Source organism: Balaenoptera musculus, chromosome 10 (genome assembly GCF_009873245.2).
Source record: "Balaenoptera musculus isolate JJ_BM4_2016_0621 chromosome 10, mBalMus1.pri.v3, whole genome shotgun sequence".
NCBI lineage: Eukaryota > Metazoa > Chordata > Mammalia > Artiodactyla > Balaenopteridae > Balaenoptera > Balaenoptera musculus.
In genome coordinates, this window is record NC_045794.1 from 88,610,272 (window position 1) to 88,632,644 (window position 22,373).

Consider the following 22,373-nt stretch of genomic DNA (forward strand, 5'->3'; position numbering starts at 1 on the left):
GCAGGGTGGGCCTGGAGGGTGGATGGCTCCGTGTGTGCCGTGAATGGCTCCAGGAGTCTTGTCAGCCTGGAATTCGGCCTTACAGGATGAATCTTGTTTGGTTTGAGGCCTTTCTGCCTGTTAAAATGAAGAGGCATTTGGGAAGGCCAATTCCTAAAGTCTCTCCCAACCATGGCTATTTCCATCTTCCTAAGATGTGCTCTCCTGTCCTCTTTGTCTAGCTGGCTCCTTCTTCTCCTTCAGATCCCAAGCCTGGGCTCGTACCCCACACTTGGTGCTGCCATAGCATCTTGGGCCTGCCCTTCTCAGCTCTTGCCCAGGACTTGCATTTTATTTGCTGACAATCTGAGCTCAAGAGAGCAGAGACCATGTCTGCTTTTTCTCCCCGATTAGCCCCTGGCATAGGGCTGGAACATACTAGACACTCAATAAATATTTGATGAACGAGTGCATGAGTTACCAGCACTTCTGGCGAATTAGGATTGAGAGCCATCAGATAGGAGGGTCAGGCCTGGGTGTGACACATAGTCTCTTTGGGGAAAAAAGGCTGGGAATGAAGTCACCAGTGTCTGGAGGGAAAGGGACCTGCAGAGGTGGGAGGCACCTGTTTGATGACTGAGCGGAGGGTCCCTGTTGGCTCCGGGTAGACCAATTCTTATCTAAATACTATCAGTAGCTGCCACATGCCCATCACTGAGTGAGGTCCAGTCTCCACTCACGGGCCGCATGGCTTCCTGCAGATTTTTCAGCCTCACGCAAAGCTCGATTTCCTTACTTATAAAATAGGGATATAGGGGACTTCCCTGGTGGCGCAGTGGTTAAGAATCCGCCTGCCAGTGCAGGGGACACGGGTTCGAGCCCTGGTCCGGGAAGATCCCACATGCTGCAGAGCAACTAAGCCCGTGCGCCACAGCTACTGAAGCCCACATGCCTAGAGCCCGTGCTCCGCAATAAGAGAAGCCACCACAATGAGAAGACCACGCACCACAACGAAGAGTAGCCCCTGCTCACCGCAACTAGAGAAAGCCCGTGCACAGCAACAAAGACCCAATGCAGCCAAATAAAGTGAAATGAAATGAAATGAAATAAAATAAAAATAAAACTAATTAATAACACTGTTGGGAGGAATAAAATGAGATGGCATATGAAAAGTGACGCACAGTGCCTGGCTTAAGTACTTGGCCAATGTAGGCTATTAGTATTGTTATGGTATTCTTTTGAAATGTATCTAGTTTTTAACATATTTTATGATATTTAATCTTCAAACCATCCTTGTAACATAAGTTATGATTCTCATGTTTTTAGGTGAGGGCCCTCCAACTTGGATGAGTCAAGTGACTGCTTAGGCTCCCACAGAGTTAGGGGCAAAGCTGGAATTCAAAGCCAGGTCGGCCTGCCCTCAAAGCTAGTTCTCTTACCAGTGGTTGGTATCAGGAATGGGCCCTAACAAAGTTTAGTTGGGAAAAAAAATCTGACACGATAGAGACGGGTATCCCCTGAATGGGAGACACTGTGGTGGAATCCCAGAATGGGGAACTTTTCTGGCTCCAGGCAACAGACCATTTGCCTTTTCCCTCCCCCAGGACTTTTCTCATGCTGCTTGCTCCCCCTGGAGTACCCCTGCCCTCAGCATCCTTCTCTCAAAGTCTGACCTGTCCTTGCAAAGGTGACTGAGTAAAAAAACAGGTTACAAGCCAGGATGTGCTATGTGACCCTCACTTATTTTAAGTTAGGTGTGTGTGTGTGTGTGTGTGTGTGTGTGTGTGTGTGTGTGTGCTTGGTTGTGAAAGAGAACATTGAGAAAAAGACTGGAGGTAGATAGGATAAAGAGTTGACAATAGTTTGTTCTACTGAGAGGGGCTTGTGTTTCCAGAGATTTCTATTTTCCCTATGTACACTACTATGTATAAATAGATAACTAATGAGAACCTACTGTATAGCACAGGAACTCTACTCAATGCTCTGTGGTGACCTGAGTGGGAAGTACATCAGAAAAAGAGGAGGTGTATGTATACGTATAGCTGATTCACTTTGCTGTATAGCAGAAACTAACACAACACTATAAAGCAATTATACTCCAATAAAACTTGAAAAAAATAAAAAATATTTTCCAAATTAAAAAGCAAATGAACATGTATTATCTTTGCAAACAGTAAACAAGGTTGTCTTTTAAATTCTGACCATCTCTTCAAGGCCAGCTCAAATGCCACGTCCTATTTGGAGCCCTGATGTCCCTTGCTGTGTGTTTGCCTTGCAGAGTCCCTGTCGATGCCGTTGTGTTTGCCCCTGTAAACCTTCCCGAGCAGAGAGGCGGCCTCCCTTGCCTGCTTCCCACAGTAGATCCCAGCTGAACAGAGTCACTCCAAGGCCTCCCAGCCAGAGCAGCCCAGGGCAGCCTTTGCCATGCAGCTCCTGCACTGATGTTTTCCAGCTCTTAGCTCTTAAGTTCATTTCACTCAATCCTCCCGAATATCTTTCCAGGTAGGCATTATTATTACTGTCAGTTTAGAGACCAGAGACTGTCTTAAAGATTGAACGGGATTACTAGATGTCACAGAGCACCGCTTCAGTGCCCTCACTCCACTCCACCGCTTGACCAGGACCCGTGCTGCAGCCACCTTGCTTCTGGTTGATCTTTCAGGTCCCCGTGGCTTTATCTGTCCCTCACCTTCTCCACCCTACCCCTGACTTCATCCCACCTTCCTTGACACCTGGTTCCCATCTCTGGCCCACTCAGGGCTCAGCTTACTTGTGGCTTCTTCTCGGAAGCCTCTCTTGACAGGCCCTGCTTTTTCATGCAGCCTGGGTTGGCAGGATCCTCCTTGCCTACCCACAGGACAGCATTTATCACTTCTTACTGAACTTGGCCTCTCTCTCTACTGTTCGTCTTTCTCTTTCCCCAACCAGACCAAAGGACAAGAGCTTAATTTCTTTATTCTCAGTGTCTAGCTGGCATACATTAGGTATTCAATGAATTTTTGTTGAATTAATTAATATGATCCCTTCAATAGCCCTTTAAAATGACCAGTTTTACAAGTGAAGAAAAATGAAGCTCAGAGGTTGAGGGGTTTTCTCAGTCATGGCCAGTAAGCTTTTAAATTGATTTTAGAATATAGACCTTTCAACATGTGGCCCACGTTGACTGATGTGTTGAAATTTAAAGAAGCAGAGAAAAAAAATACCCTGCCAATTCTAGGGGGGGACAAAAATGTAAATCATGGGCCAGCATAAGCTGGACAGAGATATATTTAGGTTGTTTATGTATTTTTCCTTGTTTAAAAAAATGCAATTGATCTTGTTTTTTAACATAGCCTTTCAATTATTTACTTAGTGTAATTCCTAGGAGTTGGGCTTGTTAGGCCAAGTGACTGGATATTGTAGATAGCTCTCAGTATCATTGCAAAATTACTTACCAAACCACTGTACCAGTTAACACTACCTTCCGAGAAATGAGAGAATGTCAGTTTTACCATTTACACACCAGCACTGGAGATTATTATTTAAAATTTTTGTTGTTCTCGGAGGTATAAAGTTGTGCCTCATTATTATCTTCTTTTTATTTCTTTGTGAACAGCTGAGGTTGAGTATTGTTCTTTGTGTCTGTCTACCTACATTCTTCTGAGACTCACGCTCCTTTTCGTGCTATTTGTTTTTAAGATTGTTGAAGACAGTTGTGAAAGGCAGACTCAACTATTTAATTAAGTGTGAATGGAAGGCATTGGCTGGAGCGAACACAAAGATAACTAAGATACCATCCCTGCTTTCTTCTTTTTTTTTAAGTTGAGATATAATTGACATACAAGACACTATATCAGTTTCAGGTGCACAACATAATAATTTGATGTTTGTACGTATTGCAAAATGATCACCACAGTAGTCTATAAACATCCATCACCACACATAGTTACAGAATTTTTTTTCTGGTGATGAGAACTTGTAAGATCTACTCTCTTAGCAACTTCCAAATATGCGGTTCAGTGTTGTTAACTGCAGTCACCATGCTGTCCACGGCATCCCCGTGACTTATTTATTTTATAATTGGAAGTATATACCTTTTGACTCCCTTCATCTATTTCACCCCCCACCTCCCCACCCCCTGGCAACCACCAGTCTGTATCTGTTCTTTTTATCTATGAGCTTTTTTTTTTTGTTCCACATGTAAATGAAATCATATGGTATTTGTCTTTCTCTTACTTAATTTCACTTAGCATAATGCCCTGAAGATCCATCATTATTGTTGCAAATGGCAAGATTTCATTCTTTTTTATGGCTGAATAATATTCATATATATATAAAATATTTTCTTTATTCATCTGTCATTGGATGCTTAGGTTGTTTCCATATCTTGGCTATTGTAAATAGTGCGACAGTGAACATGGGATGAGGATATCTTTTCTTATTAGTGTTTTCATTTTCTTCAAGTAAATACCCAGAAGTGGAATTGCTAGATCATGTAATAGTTCTATTTTGAATTTATTGATGAACCTCCATGCTGTTTTCCATAGTGGCTGCACCAGTTTACATTCCCACCGATAGTGCGTGAGGGTTCTCTTTTCTCCTCATCCTCACCAGCACTTATTTCTTGTCTTTTTGATAATATCCATTCTAAAAAGTGTGAGGTGATATCTCATTGTGGTTTTGATTTGCACTTCCCTGATGATTAGTGATGTTGAGCATCTTTTCATGTACCTATTGGCCATCTGTATATCTTCTTTGGAAAAATGTCTATTCAGATCTTCTGTGCATTTTTCAGTTGGATTGTTTGGCAGGGGCAGGGGGTTTGCTATTGAGTTGTATGAGTTCTTTATATATTTTGAATATTAACACCTTATCAGATACATGATTTGCGAATATTTTCTCCCATTCAGTAGGTTGCCTTTTTGTTGTTTTCGCTGATTTCCTTTGCTGTGCAGAAGATTTTAAGTTTGATGTAATCCTACTTGTTTATTTTTTGCTTTTGTTTCCTTTGCTTTTGGTATCAAATCCAAAAAGTCATCACCAAGATGAATGTCAAGGAACTTACTGCCTATGTTTTCTTCTATGACTTTTATTGTTTCAGGTTTTACATTCAAGTCTTTAATTGGTTTTGAGTTAATTTTTGTGTATGGTGTAAGATAGTGATCCAGTTTAATTGTTTTGCAAGTTGCTGTCCAGTTTTCCCAACACCATTTATTGAAGAGACTGTCCTTTCCCCATTGCATATTCTTGGCTCCTGTGTCATAAATTAATTGACTGTGTGTGTGGGTTTATTTCTGGGCTCTCTATTTTGTTCCATTGATCTATGTGTCTGTTTTTATGCCAGTATTTTACTCTTTTGATTACTATAGCTTTGTAATATAGTTTGAAAACAGGCCTCCTTGCCTTCTTAAGTAGGATCTTCTTAAGTAGGATATGCAAGTCAGAGAGATGGATATGGATATGCATAGAAATAATGATCCGGATGGCTAAACCATTTGACTGAAAGACAAGTAATGGGGTATGGAAGAACAGAGTTAAGATTAATGATTCCTGACTTGGAGGCTTCGAAGAGGTGGTGTTGTATATTCTAAACCGGAAAGGATGACAAACATTTAGAAGTAACTCCAGGTTGACAAAGCAGCATGAACAGATGTTGAGCCCAATGATGTATTGGGACATTTTGTCCCTGAGAACATTTAGTGTTAGTGTTGTACCAGTTAACATGGTTTTGGAGGCAAGGAAGTGAATACCCAATGAAAAGAGGATTTATTAACTCAGAAAATTGTGTTATCTCATAAAGAGGCAGCAGTTTTTAGGGTTGGTTAATCAGAGGCACATCATGACATTCAGAATCCCCAGGTTTTCCCCCTTTTTCTCTCTGCTTTCCTTGGCATTGACTTTGTCCTCAGGCTGCTCTTTTCCCAGTTGAAAGTTTACTGCTTCACTCCAATTATCTACTCACAGCTGTGTTCAAAAGCAGGACAGGCCAGTGTGTCTCTTCTGTTTCTTCCCCTCCTCCCTCCTCCTTCCTTCCTTCCTTCCTTCCTCCCTCCCTCCCTCCCTTCCTTCAGTTTTGGAGGCCAGAAATTGACATCAAGGCCCCCATTCCTTTTTGTTAGGGAAAAATAACTTTCCCAGAAGCACCCAGAGGGCTCCTTCTTAATCTGATAGGCCACATCACCATGTCACATGCCCCACCTAATCCATCAGGGACTAGATGACATAAAATTACCGTGATAGATTTAAATTAATCAACATTCATCTCTCTAGGATTTGAGAGGGGATAACCCTCCCTAAACACGTAGTCCCCTTTAAATTGGGATTCTATTAATAAGGAAGAAGGTGAGTATGTACAATTGTTGAATGAGCAACAACAATATCTTCACAGTTTTTATGAGCAGACATTTTAATCAGAATTATACCAATATTGATAAGCTTTCATCAAGGAAATATTTTCTGAGGGCAACTTTATTAAGCTACTTCCTTTGCAGTATATTTTACTTTCTTCCACTTTCATTTTAGTTTTACTTAAATTATTTTCACAAGTACAAATTCTTTCCCATATAAATCTTATACCACAGATTTATTTCGTTGATTGTTTTACATGTTCCTATTAAATTTTGCTGATTATATTTGTAGGTTTTGACATTATTTTCTTTTGAGACTGTTATTTGTACCAGTTTTCTTGGGTCAGATTTTGTGGGTCAAGAAATTTTATTATTTTTTTATTTACTATTTCTTTTTGCTGCACCATGCGGCTTGCAGGATCTTAGTTCCCCTACCAGGGATCAAACCTGCGCCCCTGAAGTGGAAGCGTGGAGTCCTAACCACTGGACCATCAGGGAATTCCCTAGAAATTTAATTTTATGTTGATTATTTCTATCAATAATCTTCATTAAGAATTGGATGCAACTAATTAAATCTATTTCTCAGTTAATTCATGATAAAACTGTGAGCAGTTCTTCTTAGGTATGCAAAGATTGATCTGTTGTTCAGATGGCTGTGTTGCAGAGGTCTGCAAACTAGAACCCCACAGACCAAACCTGGCCTGACACCTGTTTTCGTAGGGCTGTAAACTAAGAATGATTTTATAGATGGATATTTGTAATCTGTTGGATGAAAGGGAATGTGAGCTTTGAACCCCAATTAAGAAAAATGTTACCTGCTCCCCCAAATTAATTTCATTTTTAATTAATAGACCTGTATTACAAAAATTATAATCAACTAGTATTATTATATTTTGAATTTTGTCAATATGGAAATGGAATTTGTTTTCTCTCGTGTTATATAAATATTGCATAATATTTTTGATTTTGCCTCTTGGCTCCCAAATCCTAAAATATTTACTAACTGGCTCTTTACAGAAAAAGTTTGCCAACCCCTGTTCTATTGTATTGCTAACCTGATTCTTCTGAACACTTACACTCTCCCTTCCCTACACTAACTGTCTGTTCCATTGGAGTTACAAGGAACAGATAGTGTGCAAAGTCAGTGTGTTCTTAGGGTCAAAATCATCATGTCAAATGTCCAGCTTCAGTTGCGAACATAGCACGTTGGGGGAGTGCAGTCATATTGTTCAGTGATGAAGAGAGATAGCTCTTCAAACTGTAACATATTATGTCAAATAAAAATACAAATTGATATAAGAGTTTTCCGTAAAAGTCAGTTTCTCCTTTTTCTCTTATTAAAGTGTGATAAATTTAACATGTTAGAAAAGCCAAAATATCATTGCTTTCAAAGCATCAACATTTGAGGGCAACGTAGTCTTTTGAGACTTGGGAGAGCTGAAAGGCCTTGTACGTTTTCCTACTGAAGTTCACTCCTTTTTCTTTCATTTAACAGATGAGGAAAAAGAAAATAATAGAGCATCCAAGCCCCACTCCACTCCTGCTACTCTGCAATGGTAAGTTCCATTCTGAGCAAGTTCTCTCTTGATGGGAAGCTCATATAACTATGTCTTCCTACAGATAGGACAGCATATTACTTGGATATTTTGACATTGTCATAATAACTTGACATCCAATAGCCCATATGCAATCAGTTTAATTTGTAAGTATGCATAAAATACTCAACTTAGGCATGGACAGGAGATTTGAATTTTCATATTTATTTTATTTGGGAGTAGATTTTTTTTTTCCATCATCAAAACACTGGCAAGAACTGGATTCCACATGGATGTTATTAATTGATTTTAATGGAGTCTATTATTTTAATAAATAATGTTCCAGCCAATTATAGAAACAGGTCTGTTCACCCCTACCAATGAACTCTTAATAAATTAATAATTTATTGCAACTATACTACATTTATTTTAACATTAATACAAATTATCTACTTGAGTGGCTCTCCCTTTAATATTTGGAATTCCTGGACTTGATGTTATAGTTAATGATGTTGTTTAAGTGTTTGCACCCATGGTTGGTATTTACAGGTAAATTCTCCTCTAAGAGTTTTACTTAGAAATTATGTTGTAGCTTTGAACACCAAAGCTATTCTATACCTGAGACTCACCTCTCAGAAGAACTTGTCAGTTAAGTGCTATTACTACTCTAGTTCAGCCCAGCGAAGCTGAAGGAAGTAAGGAACAAAGGGGAAGGAGAGAGAAGTGGGGAGGGGAAAGGAATGAATCTACTGTGTGCCAGCCTGCATGCTAGGCACTTTGTATACATGCCTCATTTCATTCTCACAATTCTGTGAAGTTGGTATTGTTATGCCCATTTTACAGATGAGGAAAATAAAGCTTAGACAGTTAAATCATTTGCCTGAATATACACATAGCCATGAAGTGGCAGAGGCAGGAACCTGGCTGGGTCACTTTAATTGCAAAGCCTATGCTTTTGAAGAAAGGAAGAGAAAAACCAGGAAGGATGGAGAAGAGAGACTAGATCAGAAAAGGAAGCAGATTGGCTCTAATGAGCAAATCATATTAGATTCTTTTGACTAATCCACCCACAGGTGAGAGGAAAACAACACTGGGAGAAAGCATTCACAAATGTAACTCAATCTTCTCTAACAAGAGTCTCGGTAGTCAACTTGTTTTGCTACAAGGATAGCAGAGGTTGTTTTCAAGAGCTCCATTTCCAGCCTTTTGGCTTGTTTCCATCAATGTGTCCCTCCATTCTTTTTCTCATTGCATTTGCTGCTTTTTGCTTTATTTAAAATTCTACTCTACTTCCCTGGTCAAATCTCTCCCTGCATCCTTCCCCCCCAAATTATGGTCACACAGATTCTCATAATGCTAGCACATTGAATGAGGCATCAACATAAAAGACTTTGGGAGTGAGAGTTTCTAGAAATGCTAGGAATCAACAGACGCTCTTGCTTTAATAACCTGAACATGTCGTACATTTCAGAATAAAAAATTTGAAAGGGACTAGAAGAAAATCACCTTGTTCATGTCTGTTTTTCTGTGATTCTCTGACATTTGCCTGGCAACAGCAAGGCTGTAGATAGTGTAATCTCTTAAATCAGACTGCCAGGAATTAACTCCCAGCTCTGCTTTTCTAGCTGTGTGAACTTGGGCAAGGTCCTGCACCTCTCTGTGCCTCAGTCTACCTGTAAAATAGAGATGGCAGAAGTATTTACCTTATATCAGGGGTCTCCAACCCCCGGGCCGTGGACCGGTACTGGTCTGCAGCCTGTTAGGAGCCGGGCAGCCCAGCAGGAGGTGAGCAGCAGGTGAAGCTTTACGTGCCGCTCCCATCGCTCACATTACCACCTGAACCATCGCCCTGCCGCCCGCCCGTCCATGCCAAAATTGTCTTCCATGAAACGGGTCGCTGGTGCCAAAAAGGTTGGGGACCACTGCCTTCTAGGGTAGTTACAAAGAGGAAGTGAGTTCGTATATACAGAGTGCTTGAACAGTGTCTGGTGTAGGGTGGGTGCTAGGTAAATCTTAGCAGCCATGGATCGCTCAGCAGACCTCTTCCTTCGGAGTCCCACAAGGACATCCCAGAATAGGGCTTCCCTCCTTCCTGACATATGCATTATCAGTTCTCCTTCTACTGTACGTAATTCTATACAAAATATCGGTTTTTCTAAATAAAAGGTCACATAGATCACTCCAGAAGAAATTTCATCCTCCAATTCACAGAGTTAGGCAGTGGATTTGTTTTGATGAAAAAAATCTGTTTTCAGAGTCACATCAGGTTTGAAAATGTATAAATTTTAGTATTATTATTATCAAAAGGCAACAAGTTGTTCAAACATCAAATTTTCCTCCAATTCCCTTTATATTTTTAAGATAGAATTTTAGTTATTAACTAATTTAAGAAATGTTTACTGAGCACCTACTGTTTGCTAGGTCCTATTCTAGGCTTTGGGAATGCAGTGGTGGATAAGACAGACCAAGAATAGGGGCTGATGAGAGAAAAAGTTGGGTGATAATTTTAAAAATTATTATATTAATGATAAATAAATCAAAAAGGAATGTATTAGATACGGATACGTGCTGTGCGGAGAATTAGAATTGGCTGATGTGATCATATCCCAGAGGCTATTTTAGGTTGAATGGTGAGGGAAAGCTTCCCTTAGGAGGTGATATTTAAGTGGACATTTGTATGACAAGAAGTCCTCAGACACCATGACAATGTTAAAATCAGGGAGATGTTCTAGGCAGAGGGAACATTTCAGGTCAAGCTCTCCCAGAGGCAGACTCTGAGCAGAGCCGTGCCTACAGGTGGCTTATTAGGTAAGGCACCCAGTATTGACACCATGAGGGTACGAGGGGATGGGCAGAGGGGGTCTTGGGCTGCGAGGAGGCTACAGTAGAGGCTTCAGCGATCTCACAGGGAGTTCTGAAGCCAGGGTGGGCCTCAGAGATGAATTGAGGCAATGGATCCAGGTTTTTATTCCCCCGTCTTGCTCATCACTGCAGGTAGTTTGCCCCCAGGGAGGGGATATAACTTTGGTGGGGTTTTGTTTTTTAATTATTGGAGTATAATTGCTTTACAATGTTGTGTTAGTTTCTGCTGTACAGTGAAGTGAATCGGCTATATGTATACCTATATCCCCTCCCTCTTGGACCTCCCCCCCCGCCCCCATCCCACCCATCTAGGTCATCACAGAGCACCGAGCTGAGCTCCCTGTGCTACACAGCAGGTTCCCACTAGCTATCTGTTTTACACGTGGTAGTGCATTTATGTCAAACCTAATCTCCCAGTTCATCCCACCCTCCCCTTCCCGCCCTGTGAGGGGGCATAGCTTTGGGCGAGGCAGTTCCCATCCTGCTGAGGACAGCTCCCCAGGAAGGATTCAGCCTCAGCAATCAACGTCTCAGCGGCGGGGAAGAACGCCTCAGTCCTGAAAGGTAACCTGGGCAAAGACCACAGTATCCGCCACTCTCTCCAGGCTGGAAGCAGGCTGGGCTTGTTCAAGGAACTGCAGAAGGTGGCCCGTGTGGTTGGAGCGTAGCCAGCAAGGAAGACAGCAGTACAGATGAGGTGGGGGAAGGAGGCAGGGGAGTATGTAAATAGCAGGGAAGAAAAAGTAGGACATTTCTCTAAACTTAGGGATAGAGTCATGCTTAAAACCATGGTGGAGGACATGTGACATCCTATATCAAGTTCCACATGAGTAAACTTTTTTAGACTAGAGTTTCAGTATAAAAACTTTGTCTCTCAAAAGGAACTGGATGTACCCTCCACTCTACAAGGGAAAGTGATATAATTTATACCATATGCCCCTCTTTGCTCTGGCTGCCAGGGAGTTCAGAGCGAAATCTGATGTTTATATACTTTTTAATCTCTTCCCTTTGTCTAATTTTTTTCTTTTTGTGTTTATTTTGTTAGCTTTTTAGAAAAAGGCAAGGTGCAAATAAATTCAACAAATACACATTTACATTTAAATTTTATTTTATTTACACAAAAATACATTTCCTTATTTTAAAATGAAAACATTACAGATAAGGTTAAAGTTCACCTCCTCCAGAGCAGCGCTGTTACCAGTGAGAAATATGTATGTGTGTGGATGTTTGTGCGTACATCCGTGTGTGTGTGTGTGTGTGTATATATATATATATATATATATATTTTTTTACTGTCCCTTGCCTATGCATTTACATGCATAAGTACTGATAGAAGTTTCTGAATTGTGGTTTTTTATTTAGTATTTTCTCCTTTATAAAAAGAATACAGACATAGAACTCTAAAAATATTGTTCCACAACCTGTCACACTGTTTTGATCCACAGCTTGCTTTCTCTCCTTAGTCAAATATCCTGAAGCTATAGCCAGACTCGTCCCCAAAGAACAACCTCATTTTAACCGCTGCACAGAATTTCATGTAAGACATTAGCAGACTTCAGTTCGCCATTTCCCTCTTTGACCGACATTTAGGTTGTGTCCCAATCTCATCTTTGCCTTTACACATAAAGTCCCAAAGAACATCTTCATGTGTCCCCTCACACACCTGCTGAAGTGTTTCTTCTGTATGGGTATCAGGCAGTGGAAGTGCTGGGTGCACGGAAAATGTTAACAGGATTGCAAAATTGCCCACTCTAATGGCCTTACCATTTTATATTCAGCCGAAGTATACAAAATGCTGTTTTTTAAAAAACAGGAACCTAGCTCCACAACACGGCATCTCGTCCTCCGAGGCATCTGTATCCTTCACGTTGTCCCCTCTCTCCAGGGGTAGCGGGCAGCCCCAGGAAAGGACCTTGGCCTCACCGCCAAGGTGGTAGCCACTGGCCTGATAGTGCCCAGTTCTCCCAGGACGCTTGGCTTGTTCCTGGAATTGGTTTAGGAGCTATTTGCCTCTCTGCCTTCCCCCACCTTGCCGAGAGCCCCTCCCCATCGCCCCAGAGACCATCCCCACTCTAAGAACAAATAATACAACAGCCAAGCAGCCGAAAATAAGCAGGGCCACGTGACCTGGAGGCAGTTCCCAGCAGAAAACAGGCAAATATTGTCAAATGCCTTCCGCCAAACCCTTTCCAGCATCCCATCCTTGGTCATGAGGTTAGTAAAGCCCAACCCACTGGGGATGGTGAGCCCTGCTGGAATCCTGGCCACACAATAACCTCTATTCACAAGGAGGATTTCGGCAGGGAAAGCAGCCTGTCTGCTGTCCTGGCCTACTCGCTGCCAGCACGTGTCCCCCTCCACTGCCCCGCCCTCTCACACACCTCTCTTGTTGCCAGTGTCACTCTGAGCTCCTGTGCGCCATCAGCGGGGAGACACTTCCCTGTCTGCAGTTTGCAGGGAAAGGGAGGCCCTTCCCCAAAGGAAGAGGATTGAAGACCAAATTGTCACTTTCGTGGGAGACATTTTCCTTTCTTTTGAAAAAATAAAAATGAGGCTTGGGTGATTGCTAGGCTTTCAATATTTCAAATCAATATGAAACAAAATAAATTTGGTGTTTCTCTTTAAAATGTTCTCGGAGGCCAGAGGTAGAAAATTGGGCTGGATACTGTGCCAAAGAAGTACGGTGACGTTTTAGACCCGGCCACAGCTGCTAGACCAGACCCATGGGATGTCACCAATACCTGACGTTGTGCACCCATTTCTGATTTAATTCTTTATTCAACGGTGGCATAACCTTATTTGCTCTCATAGTATGAGTTAGTCCACCTCATTCCAGAAAGGGAGGCTAAACATTTTTAGCTCTGAATGTAACCAGAAGTGACATATAGTGCCAATAGGCGTGACTGTGTCCCGCTAGAAGTCCTCAGCCAGAGATGGAGAAAGGTAGCTTAAGCAGGACAACATGAAGGGTGTAAATGTCTCAGAGAATGAGATGCTATGTTGTAGACCTAGGTTCTTATTTTTAGAAAATATTTTGTGCTGTGAGTGAAGGTATAAAATGGTAAAGCCATTTGAATGGGCAACTTTGCATCCTGTTAACATTTTAATATGTGCATCCACTCCTGGATACTGACATGGAGAAACACTCCCCCAGGTGTGCAGGGGGACACACATGAAGATGTTCTTTGCAGCCCTATTTGTAACGGTGAAGTGGAGATGAGTAGAGGCAGGGGAGAGATGGAAAGGGAAGATTGAAGGGGGTGGTTTATGGTAGAGGATGGTGCCAAAATCCCCTCCGCTGCCATTCGGGGCCGCCAGCGCTCTGGCTGCCAACCTCTAGCCTAGGCCCCGACAGGTGGGTTAGCAGCAGCACAGAACTTGTGACGCTCTGCTACTAGACTGCCTAGTTTTTGTCAAAAAAAAAAAAAAAAAAGAAAAGGACTTGATTAATCAAAAAACGAACAGAGGGATGCCAGAAGCTGGCTAATCCCAGGCCTTTCTGGAACACCACTTTGGTAGCTTGTAGGCAAAGCACAAGATTTGGATTAGATTACTCCAGATTCTGGTCCAGTTGAGTCATTACAATGGCAGAAATAAATCCCTGATTCAGTCCATGGCTGAGCAGGGACCAAACTTACAGGTTGAGCCAGTACCCCTGGTGTGCCAGGCTTACCCCAGCTCATGTTGCTGGCTGAGCTCACTGGATCTCACGAAAACCGGGTAGAGGAGGCAGGATTATTACCCCTATTGGAAGAGGAGGAAAAGCAGGCAGGCAACTCAACACAGCAGATGGTCTCAGTCTCACTCCACCCACGTGGGGGAAATGCCTGCCTCCTCAGAAGACCCTCAACCAAGGGGAGGCGGGGCCAGCAAGGTCCTAGGAGAAACACCAGGGACCCACCTGAACTCGTGTTTGAATACCCAGCAGCAAATTGTGGGCTTAATTGTTGCAGTTTAATAAAATAGATTGGGTGGTTTTTGTTTATTTGCTTTGGCCTTCTGTAGAATCCGAGCCCATGTGAGCCAAATGCCACCACTTTGTACTTACTTATCATCTGGTGGTGTTCTCTCCTTGGTTCCCATCTTCCTTCTGAGAAACTGTCGGCTTCCTAAAGGCAGTGGTGGGGATTGCGTCTTCTCGTTCACCGCTGTATTCTGCGGTGCCTGGCGCATAGTAGGTGCTCAATAGGTAATGCTGACTCACTGAGCACATGGATGTCAGTCCCTAGCACAGAGCGAGAGCTTTAGAAGCATCGTCCCTGAGTTCATACTCCAAGGCAGGCTTTTCCCAGCCAGGTAGTTTGGGGCAAGTCACTTAGCCTCCCCAACCCTCCATTTCTTCCTCCATGTCATGGAGATAAAGTTACCCATTTGTGGGAGTAGTGATAGCAAATATGAACATCTCTGGCACAAGAGTAGGCACTTGAAAATATAAATCAGATCTGTTAATATAAACAGGCTTTTCCTTTAACCCCCAGGTGTTAAGATTTTTTAAACATTTTTTTTGATTGTGCAAAAGCCTGCTTTCCTTCCTTGCCCCCAGCCCTCGCCCCCCCGCCTCCTTCCTTCCACAGTGTTACTGACCGTGTTCAGGTCACAGTGCTAGGAACTATGCTGGCATAAATAGAAGTGTGGTTTGGTCCCTGCCTTGAAAGGACTTTCAGTCTAAGGTGTGAAGTGTTACCTGAATATTCTGCACTAATATAGAATGATACCGATAGTTACCCTCCGTTGAGTGATGTGCATATGCCAGCTGGAGGGCTGAGGGCTGTGCCTGGATTCTTGTTTAACCCTCACAGCAGGCTTGGGAGATGGGTGTTGGGGTATCATTTCCCTCATTTTGCAGATGAAGGAAGCAAGAGTCTGAGAGCTCAGGTAACATACCTGAGACTGTAGTGCTTGCAAGTGGTGAAGGAGGATTCAGACTCAGTGATCCCTGACTGCAAAACCACTGTCTCTCAGTGAAGCTGTTAGGAAGAGCTGTGGAATCGCCAGGAGGCGGTGAGAGCTTTGGGAGCAGCAGGTGTGTCTGTTCAATCAAGGTGTTTTCCTCTACAGACATAACTCAGCACTCTCTACATGTTATCAAATGAATGAATACGTGAATTTGTCAAGGAAGAAATGATTAAGGAGTGATCAGCAGTTGGGGCTGGGTGGAAATTAAGCACAGTTTTGTGGAAGAGAAATTTGAGCTGAGCCTTGAAGGGTGAGGCCCAGCAGAGGGGGTCCCCTCCCATGGTGGGAACGCCAGGGAATGTGTACCGTAGCGGGGAACGTGGCAAGATATGTTTGAGGAATGGCAGACAGTCCCGCCGGCTGGAGAGAAGCGTATGTGTAGGGGAGTGAGGCCAGAGAAGCCTGGAGAAGGAGAAGTAGTCAGGGTCAGAGAGATAGGGGGCCTTGGGTTCCTTACCTTGGGTGCCAAGGTAAGGAATTTGAACTTCTGTGAGAGGCAGAGGGGAGCCATTGAAGGGTTTAGACTATTGTCTGGCTCTGATTGTTTGGCCAGATTTTTTTTCTCACATATTTGGCAGTCTCAGATCTCTCTGATAACCTCAGTAATAAATTATGATGTTTAGCAAGTAAAAAAAAAAAATCCTGTTTTCTTTTCTTTGGGTAAAATAGAAGAAAAAAGTTTCTGTCCCAGACATGTCTACAAGGACTCAAGAAGTGGAGGCTGGACTGAAAGCCCATGTGAACATATAAGAAAACATAAGTTTAAAATGAGAGCAGAGGGAGAGATTATGCTACGTGCTGAGACATCTGTTGTTCACTGTAAGCGCTAATACGAAGCTTCCACCATGTGCCCCTGGATGCTGCATGCTGAAACCTTGTGAGGAGGTCTTTTAAAAATGTATACTGCAGATAATGACTCATGTTGGCTAGTGGACCGAGGTCATTATCTCTCCATAATAGGATAGGCTCAATTCAAATATGATCAAGTTGTTAAATAGAAGATCAGAAAATGGAAGACATGGAGAATGTTTTTGTGATCATTAAAAAAAAAATATCCAGGTATAATGGAGTATTGTTCACCATGTCAGACTAATGATGTCCTGTAAAAGTGAGGAGGAAAAGGGGAAATTTCATCAGATATGAAGAGAAATAATTAACTGCCTTTTTGCCATGCCTTGGTCAGGAAGCTGGCATTTCAATTAGCAACTTCGGTACGTGCACGGACCCTCTGGAGTTTGTAAGAAGGTTTGGGGGAAAGGTGTCATGATGCCATTCCTGTAGAAACTCATCAAGCATCAAAGTTGCCCTTAACTCCAATTATGTGTCTTCACTCATAGAGCTTATTAAAATGCTTCATAGTCACAAGCCACCTAGATACCTTGAGGCAAAGAAGCTCCAGTAAGAGAAACAAAACGTGGATAAGAATATAGTTATTTAGAAGGCTCTGGCCTTTGGCAGGTAACTGCTTAATTAGCTCAGCCTGTGTGAGCTGTGACTTACACCCATATGATTCAAATGTTGATAGTTTGTTGCAGCTATGGATTCATTTAATGGGATGTATTTTAAACTTGATCTTGTATTTAAACCTGATTTCTTGACCAGATTTAGTGAGCAAACAAACCATACAAACAACAAATAGAAACTGAGGCACAGGGGGCTTAAGTAAAGTAACCAATGAGGGGAGGAGCCAGGAATTTATCTGGGAACCCATGCCCTTTAGCACAATATTTGGAAGCATTATTCCCGCCCACCCCCCCCCCCGTCCGCGTAACTCACCTCGTCAGCTTTTCTTAATCATGGCGATGGAGCCCCCTTTCACCTATTCAACCCAGTTATGAACTTGAGGGCTTCCTTGGTTGCTCCCACCCTCCTCACATCTGGCAGCATGAGATCCACACCCTAGGTGTTATCTCTGCCCTGACAGCCACTCCTTCAATCCATGCTCCATCATTTCCTGCCCTGACTATTAACGTGGCTCCAAACCGATCTCATTTGTTCGTTCATTCACTCATTCATTCTACAAGTACTGCCTAGTCAGCCACTACGTGCCAGTCTTCACTAGTGCTCCTTGCCCACTCACCAGAGAGGTGCCAAGGTGACCTTTCCAGAGAATAAATTGGATCCTGGCACTCCTATGCTTTAAAAACTTAACCGGCTCCCTATAATTTAAAGGATCATATGCTTTTTATAAGATGAATTCTGAATGATTTGAAATGCATGTTTGTTGAATGTGTCCATGGATTTTTCTGGCCAAAATTAATTTTAGAAAATCATTAGTAAATATAAGCAAAAAGCACACAGCTGGTTATGCACAAAGTTCCAGCTTCCCAGATTGTTCTTGTCTATGCCATTAAACTGGAAAGTATTCCACAACACAGTAGCCTAAAGAGTTGAAGTTAAGCTTTCTAAGGAAATTGCTTAGTGGCACTCTCAGTTGTCTAAGAGGAAACCTATGAGACTTGGGGTGTTTTTTTTTTTTTTTTTTTTTTTAAATGTTCTTTTAGTCTCAATCCATTGCTGGCAAATACAACATATTAAACTTTAAATTAATGCTAGTTACTGTTGTTGATTACATTCTAAAATTGAAGTATAGTTGATTGACAATGTTGTGTTAGTTTCTGGTGTACAGCAAAGTGATTCAGTTACGTATATATTAGTTTTCACATTTTTTCATTATGATTCGTTACAGGATATTGAATATAGTTCCCTGTGCTATACAGTAGGATCTTCTTTATCTATTTTATGTATAGTAGTTGGCATCTGCTAATCCCAAACTCCTAATTTATCTGTCCCTCACCCCCTTATCCCTTTGGTTAACCATAAGTTTTCTATGTCTGTGAGTCTGTTTCTGTTTTGTAAATAAGTTAATTTGTATCATATTTTAGATTCCACATATAAGTGGTATCATACTGTATTTGTCTTTCTCTTTCTGACTTACTTCACTTAGTATGGTAATCTCTAGGTCCATCTATGTTGCTGAAAATGTCATTATTTCATTCCTTTTTATGGCTGAGCAATATTCCATTGTATTTGATTACATTATTATTATTCCTACAGCATCCTGGAAACACTCGGGTCTTCCTGTGTCTGAATATTTTTTTCAGTCCTGTCTGAGTAACATTCCATTGCCTTCTGAAAATAAGACTTTCATAGTAACTCTTCAACTCTGGAGGTTGCTAAACTCTTAGGCCAAGCCATATTCTCTTATGTGGCATGCCCCTCCCCCATGGTTCCTTCCTTTTAGATACTCCTTTACAAGCCCTCTTCTACACTCAGACCAGTGTCTCCATCATCCAAAGCTCGAGCCACGTTTGTCTCTTAGTCTTGCTGTTCTCCTTGCCTGGAACCCCCTCCATCTCCCATGGCAGAATACCTCAGTGGTTCACAGTGAGACAAACTCTCCCATTTACCAGCTGCATGACCATGGGCAAATGAATTTCGCTGTCTGTGCCTCAGTTTCCTCACCTAAAATATGGGCATCATATGGTTATTGTGAGATAATGTATACCCCGTGCCTGGCACCTAGTAAGAGCTCAACAGATGCTAGCTGTTGTTGTTGTTACAAAGTTCTAATTCCAGTTCATCATGAAACCTTAATCATCTGTTCCCATCTACACAGTAATCTCTCTGTCTTCCCACATTCCTCTGCACCTGTGGTTGGGAGTTGGTAGTATTTAAATATTCTTATTTCTGTGCATTATTCTCCCCACAATAAACTGCAAAGTGAACTAGGGCATAGATTTTGTCTTATGTCAATACAAGACCCTACAGGAGGCAGACAAGGAACAGAAAATAGATTGGGTGTAAGAAAAATAGGGAGGAGTGAGGACTCTGGCCGACCTGAGGGCACATGTAACTGGCCAATTGTCACGCGGGAATATGGGCCCAGTGTTGCCAGATCTCAGCCTTTTCAAAAGAAGCCAGAAATCCAGATTCTTATGTGAAATGTCCTGAATTTTAAAAGTTGGGCCAACACTGTTCAGGCCAAACAAAGAATGTTTGTGAGACCCCATCTTGTGAAAGCCGCATTTTTCAGATGACCCCCACGAGTTTGTGCATAAGCTGGTTATTTGGACCTTTGAACTCACTTTTATAGGGAAACAATACTGTGAATGGCATTTAGGGGTCCAGGCTAAACTAGAAGGCTGATCCCCATTCACACCAGCCCCGAGGCTTAGGATAGTCCTAAGAAACCTAATCTCTATGTGAAATGATTTTCCCACAGGGAAATACGTTTCGAGTTCCAATGTATGATGTTGGGGACACATAGAATGTAAGCCCTCTCAGGACAGGGCCTTTGTTTTGTTCACCACTGTTAAAGTCTAGAACACTGCCTGGCACTCAATAAATATTTGTTGAATTGAAGATTACCTGTGTCTTTATCCACCTGTCCACCATTAATCTGTTCTCCACGCGCAAACAAGGGCTACCTTGCACACCGTGGTATCCCCAGCACCTCTTGGGTGATAAGAGATCAGTAAATATTTGTTGAATGAATATATGACGGACACAATCTATCCATCAAACATTTACTGAGCACCTGCTGTGTGCTACGGAGTCTGTTGGACTTTAAAAATGCAGAAGTGAATCAGACACCACCCCAGCCTCAAGGAATTAGGTTGCTTGGAAGGGATTGCATAAACTATTTCCTGGAACACTTATAAAAATTGTCAGGCGTTACTCAGTGTTCCCCTTCCCAGAAGAGGGGGGAGTGGGTGAGACTACCTGGGACGGCTCAGCACAGGCATCTTCATCTATCCGAGCGTTCGTCGGGTTGTTTGGTCCTCTGCGTCATCCGTGGGGTTTGGGTATGAAACGATTGAACTGATTTTCTTTCAACCACATGTTGCAATGAGCCGAATGAGCACTGCCCTTTCAAGTGGGCACCTCGGGAGGCCGTGTCCTCATTCCACTTCAGTTACAACAGCGCTGGACCACTTCTTTGGCAAGTGCCCTCAGAAAGTTAGAAGCCACTTGAGGACATTGATTTCATTGTTTTAGCATCATGCCTTATTTTTGAACCCCTAGAAAAACAGTTGGGAGAAAAGGGTTATTCCAGTCACTTTAGCCCTCAAACTTGGTTCCAAATGACTTGGGGTTGTTTCCTAAAATCCAATTCACAATCAGAGGAGAAATATTTTCTATTGGTGAGTTTATTGAACAGTGTGTACCCCACACTGAAGGCAGTGAGGCCCAAAGAGAAGTCCCCAAACTGTCACGTGCCCCAGCAGTTTTGTTGGAAGAGATGTTTAACCTTCCAAAGTGTCCATGACAAAGGAGCCTGATTCTTTTGGATGCCTACATTCTTTTCTTTTAAACAGTGAAAACTTTTATATTTAGAATTAGCCAGCTGGACTCAGTGTAGATGATCCAACTTTGTTGGCAACATCCAAAGCATCATAGTCAGGAGCCAGTCAAACATATGCCTTCTTCTCTCCATCAGGCCTGATCAGGGTGTTGACCTTAGCCATGTCAATGTCATAGAGCTTCTTCACAGTCCGTTTAATTTGGTGCTTGTTGGCCTTGACATCCACAATGAACACCAGTGTGTTGTTTGTTGTCTTCTGTTTTCTTCACGGCTGACATGGTGGTGAGGGGGAACTTGATGATTGGATGTCTACATTCTGGTGTTTGGGTTAAAGAGGGAAAAAAAAAAACTGTATCTAGTTTACTTCTATGTTCCCAGTATCTAGCACAAATTCTGGACATCTGAGTGCCAAAAAATGTTTTATGGAGCAGAAAAGTGGATGATAATGAGGTCTAACACCTACTAAGCTCTCACCATGTGCCAGGCCCCATGCTGATGCATGTCACACGTTACATCTGATTGTCGTGACAACCTTGAGAGGCGGTTACAGTCAGTACCTCCAAAAGGAAACTGAGGGCTGAGGTTGAGTAACTTACCCGAGGTCACCAAGCCAGCAAGTAATAAGGCTGGGATTTGAACCCAGATGGAAAAGTTCCTACCCTGAAACCCTAACCTATAGTCATTAAGAAGGTAATGGGTGTAGAATCATATAATCCCAGTACAGCAGGGAAGGTGAGCCTAAAGGAAACAAGCAGTTCAGCTCCCTGCTGTGGTCATATAACCTCCCTCAGTCAGTGGGTTAGTGGCTGTCTAGCTGTCCAGCCCGTGCTGGGGCATTTGTTTTCCCAGGCTGTCTCACTCTGCTGCTCTTGTTAGCCAAGAAGCTCCAAGATTTTAACACCTATCAGGAATGGCTACACAGTGGGTAGCTTGGCTGAGGGGGGGGCACCTGCAATATCCTCTATCATTTTTTGGAGTTTGGGGGAATCTGATTCACCCAGAATGTGGTCAGGCCAATGACAACACAGAGGAAAGGGACTGGGAATTTGGGCTGGAAAAGTGACCTGAGGTCATACCCAAAGGGACCAGGGGTCTGATCCTGCTAACCTGCTAACTCCGTTCCTGACCTTAGGCAGATTGTTTTGTCTTCGTGGGCCTTGGTTTCCCCATCTGTAAGAAAAGAGTGATTTCTCAGGTCTGCCCAGCTCTGGCGGAGGACTAGAAAGAACAGATCCTTCTTTCTTGGGTTTGTTCATTGGGCGTTTATTTCCCCAGGCTGGAGGAGAACTATGAGATTGCAGAAGGGGTCTGCATCCCTCGCAGTGCCCTCTACATGCATTACCTGGATTTCTGCGAGAAGAATGACACCCAGCCCGTCAATGCTGCCAGCTTTGGAAAGGTGAGTCC

At 42.6% G+C, this 22,373-nt stretch overlaps 1 protein-coding gene across 2 annotated transcripts in view; it reads left to right on the top strand.

Annotated features, from left to right (window-relative positions):
- The window catches only part of RFX4 (regulatory factor X4), a 165,852-nt gene that overhangs the window by 50,437 nt on the left and 93,042 nt on the right, over nt 1–22,373 (top strand). For both annotated transcript variants that reach the window (XM_036865920.1, XM_036865921.1), the window contains exons 3-4: nt 7,801–7,861; nt 22,242–22,365. In XM_036865920.1, the coding sequence (XP_036721815.1) occupies nt 7,801–7,861; nt 22,242–22,365 (185 nt within the window). The remainder of the gene's footprint in view (nt 1–7,800; nt 7,862–22,241; nt 22,366–22,373) is intronic.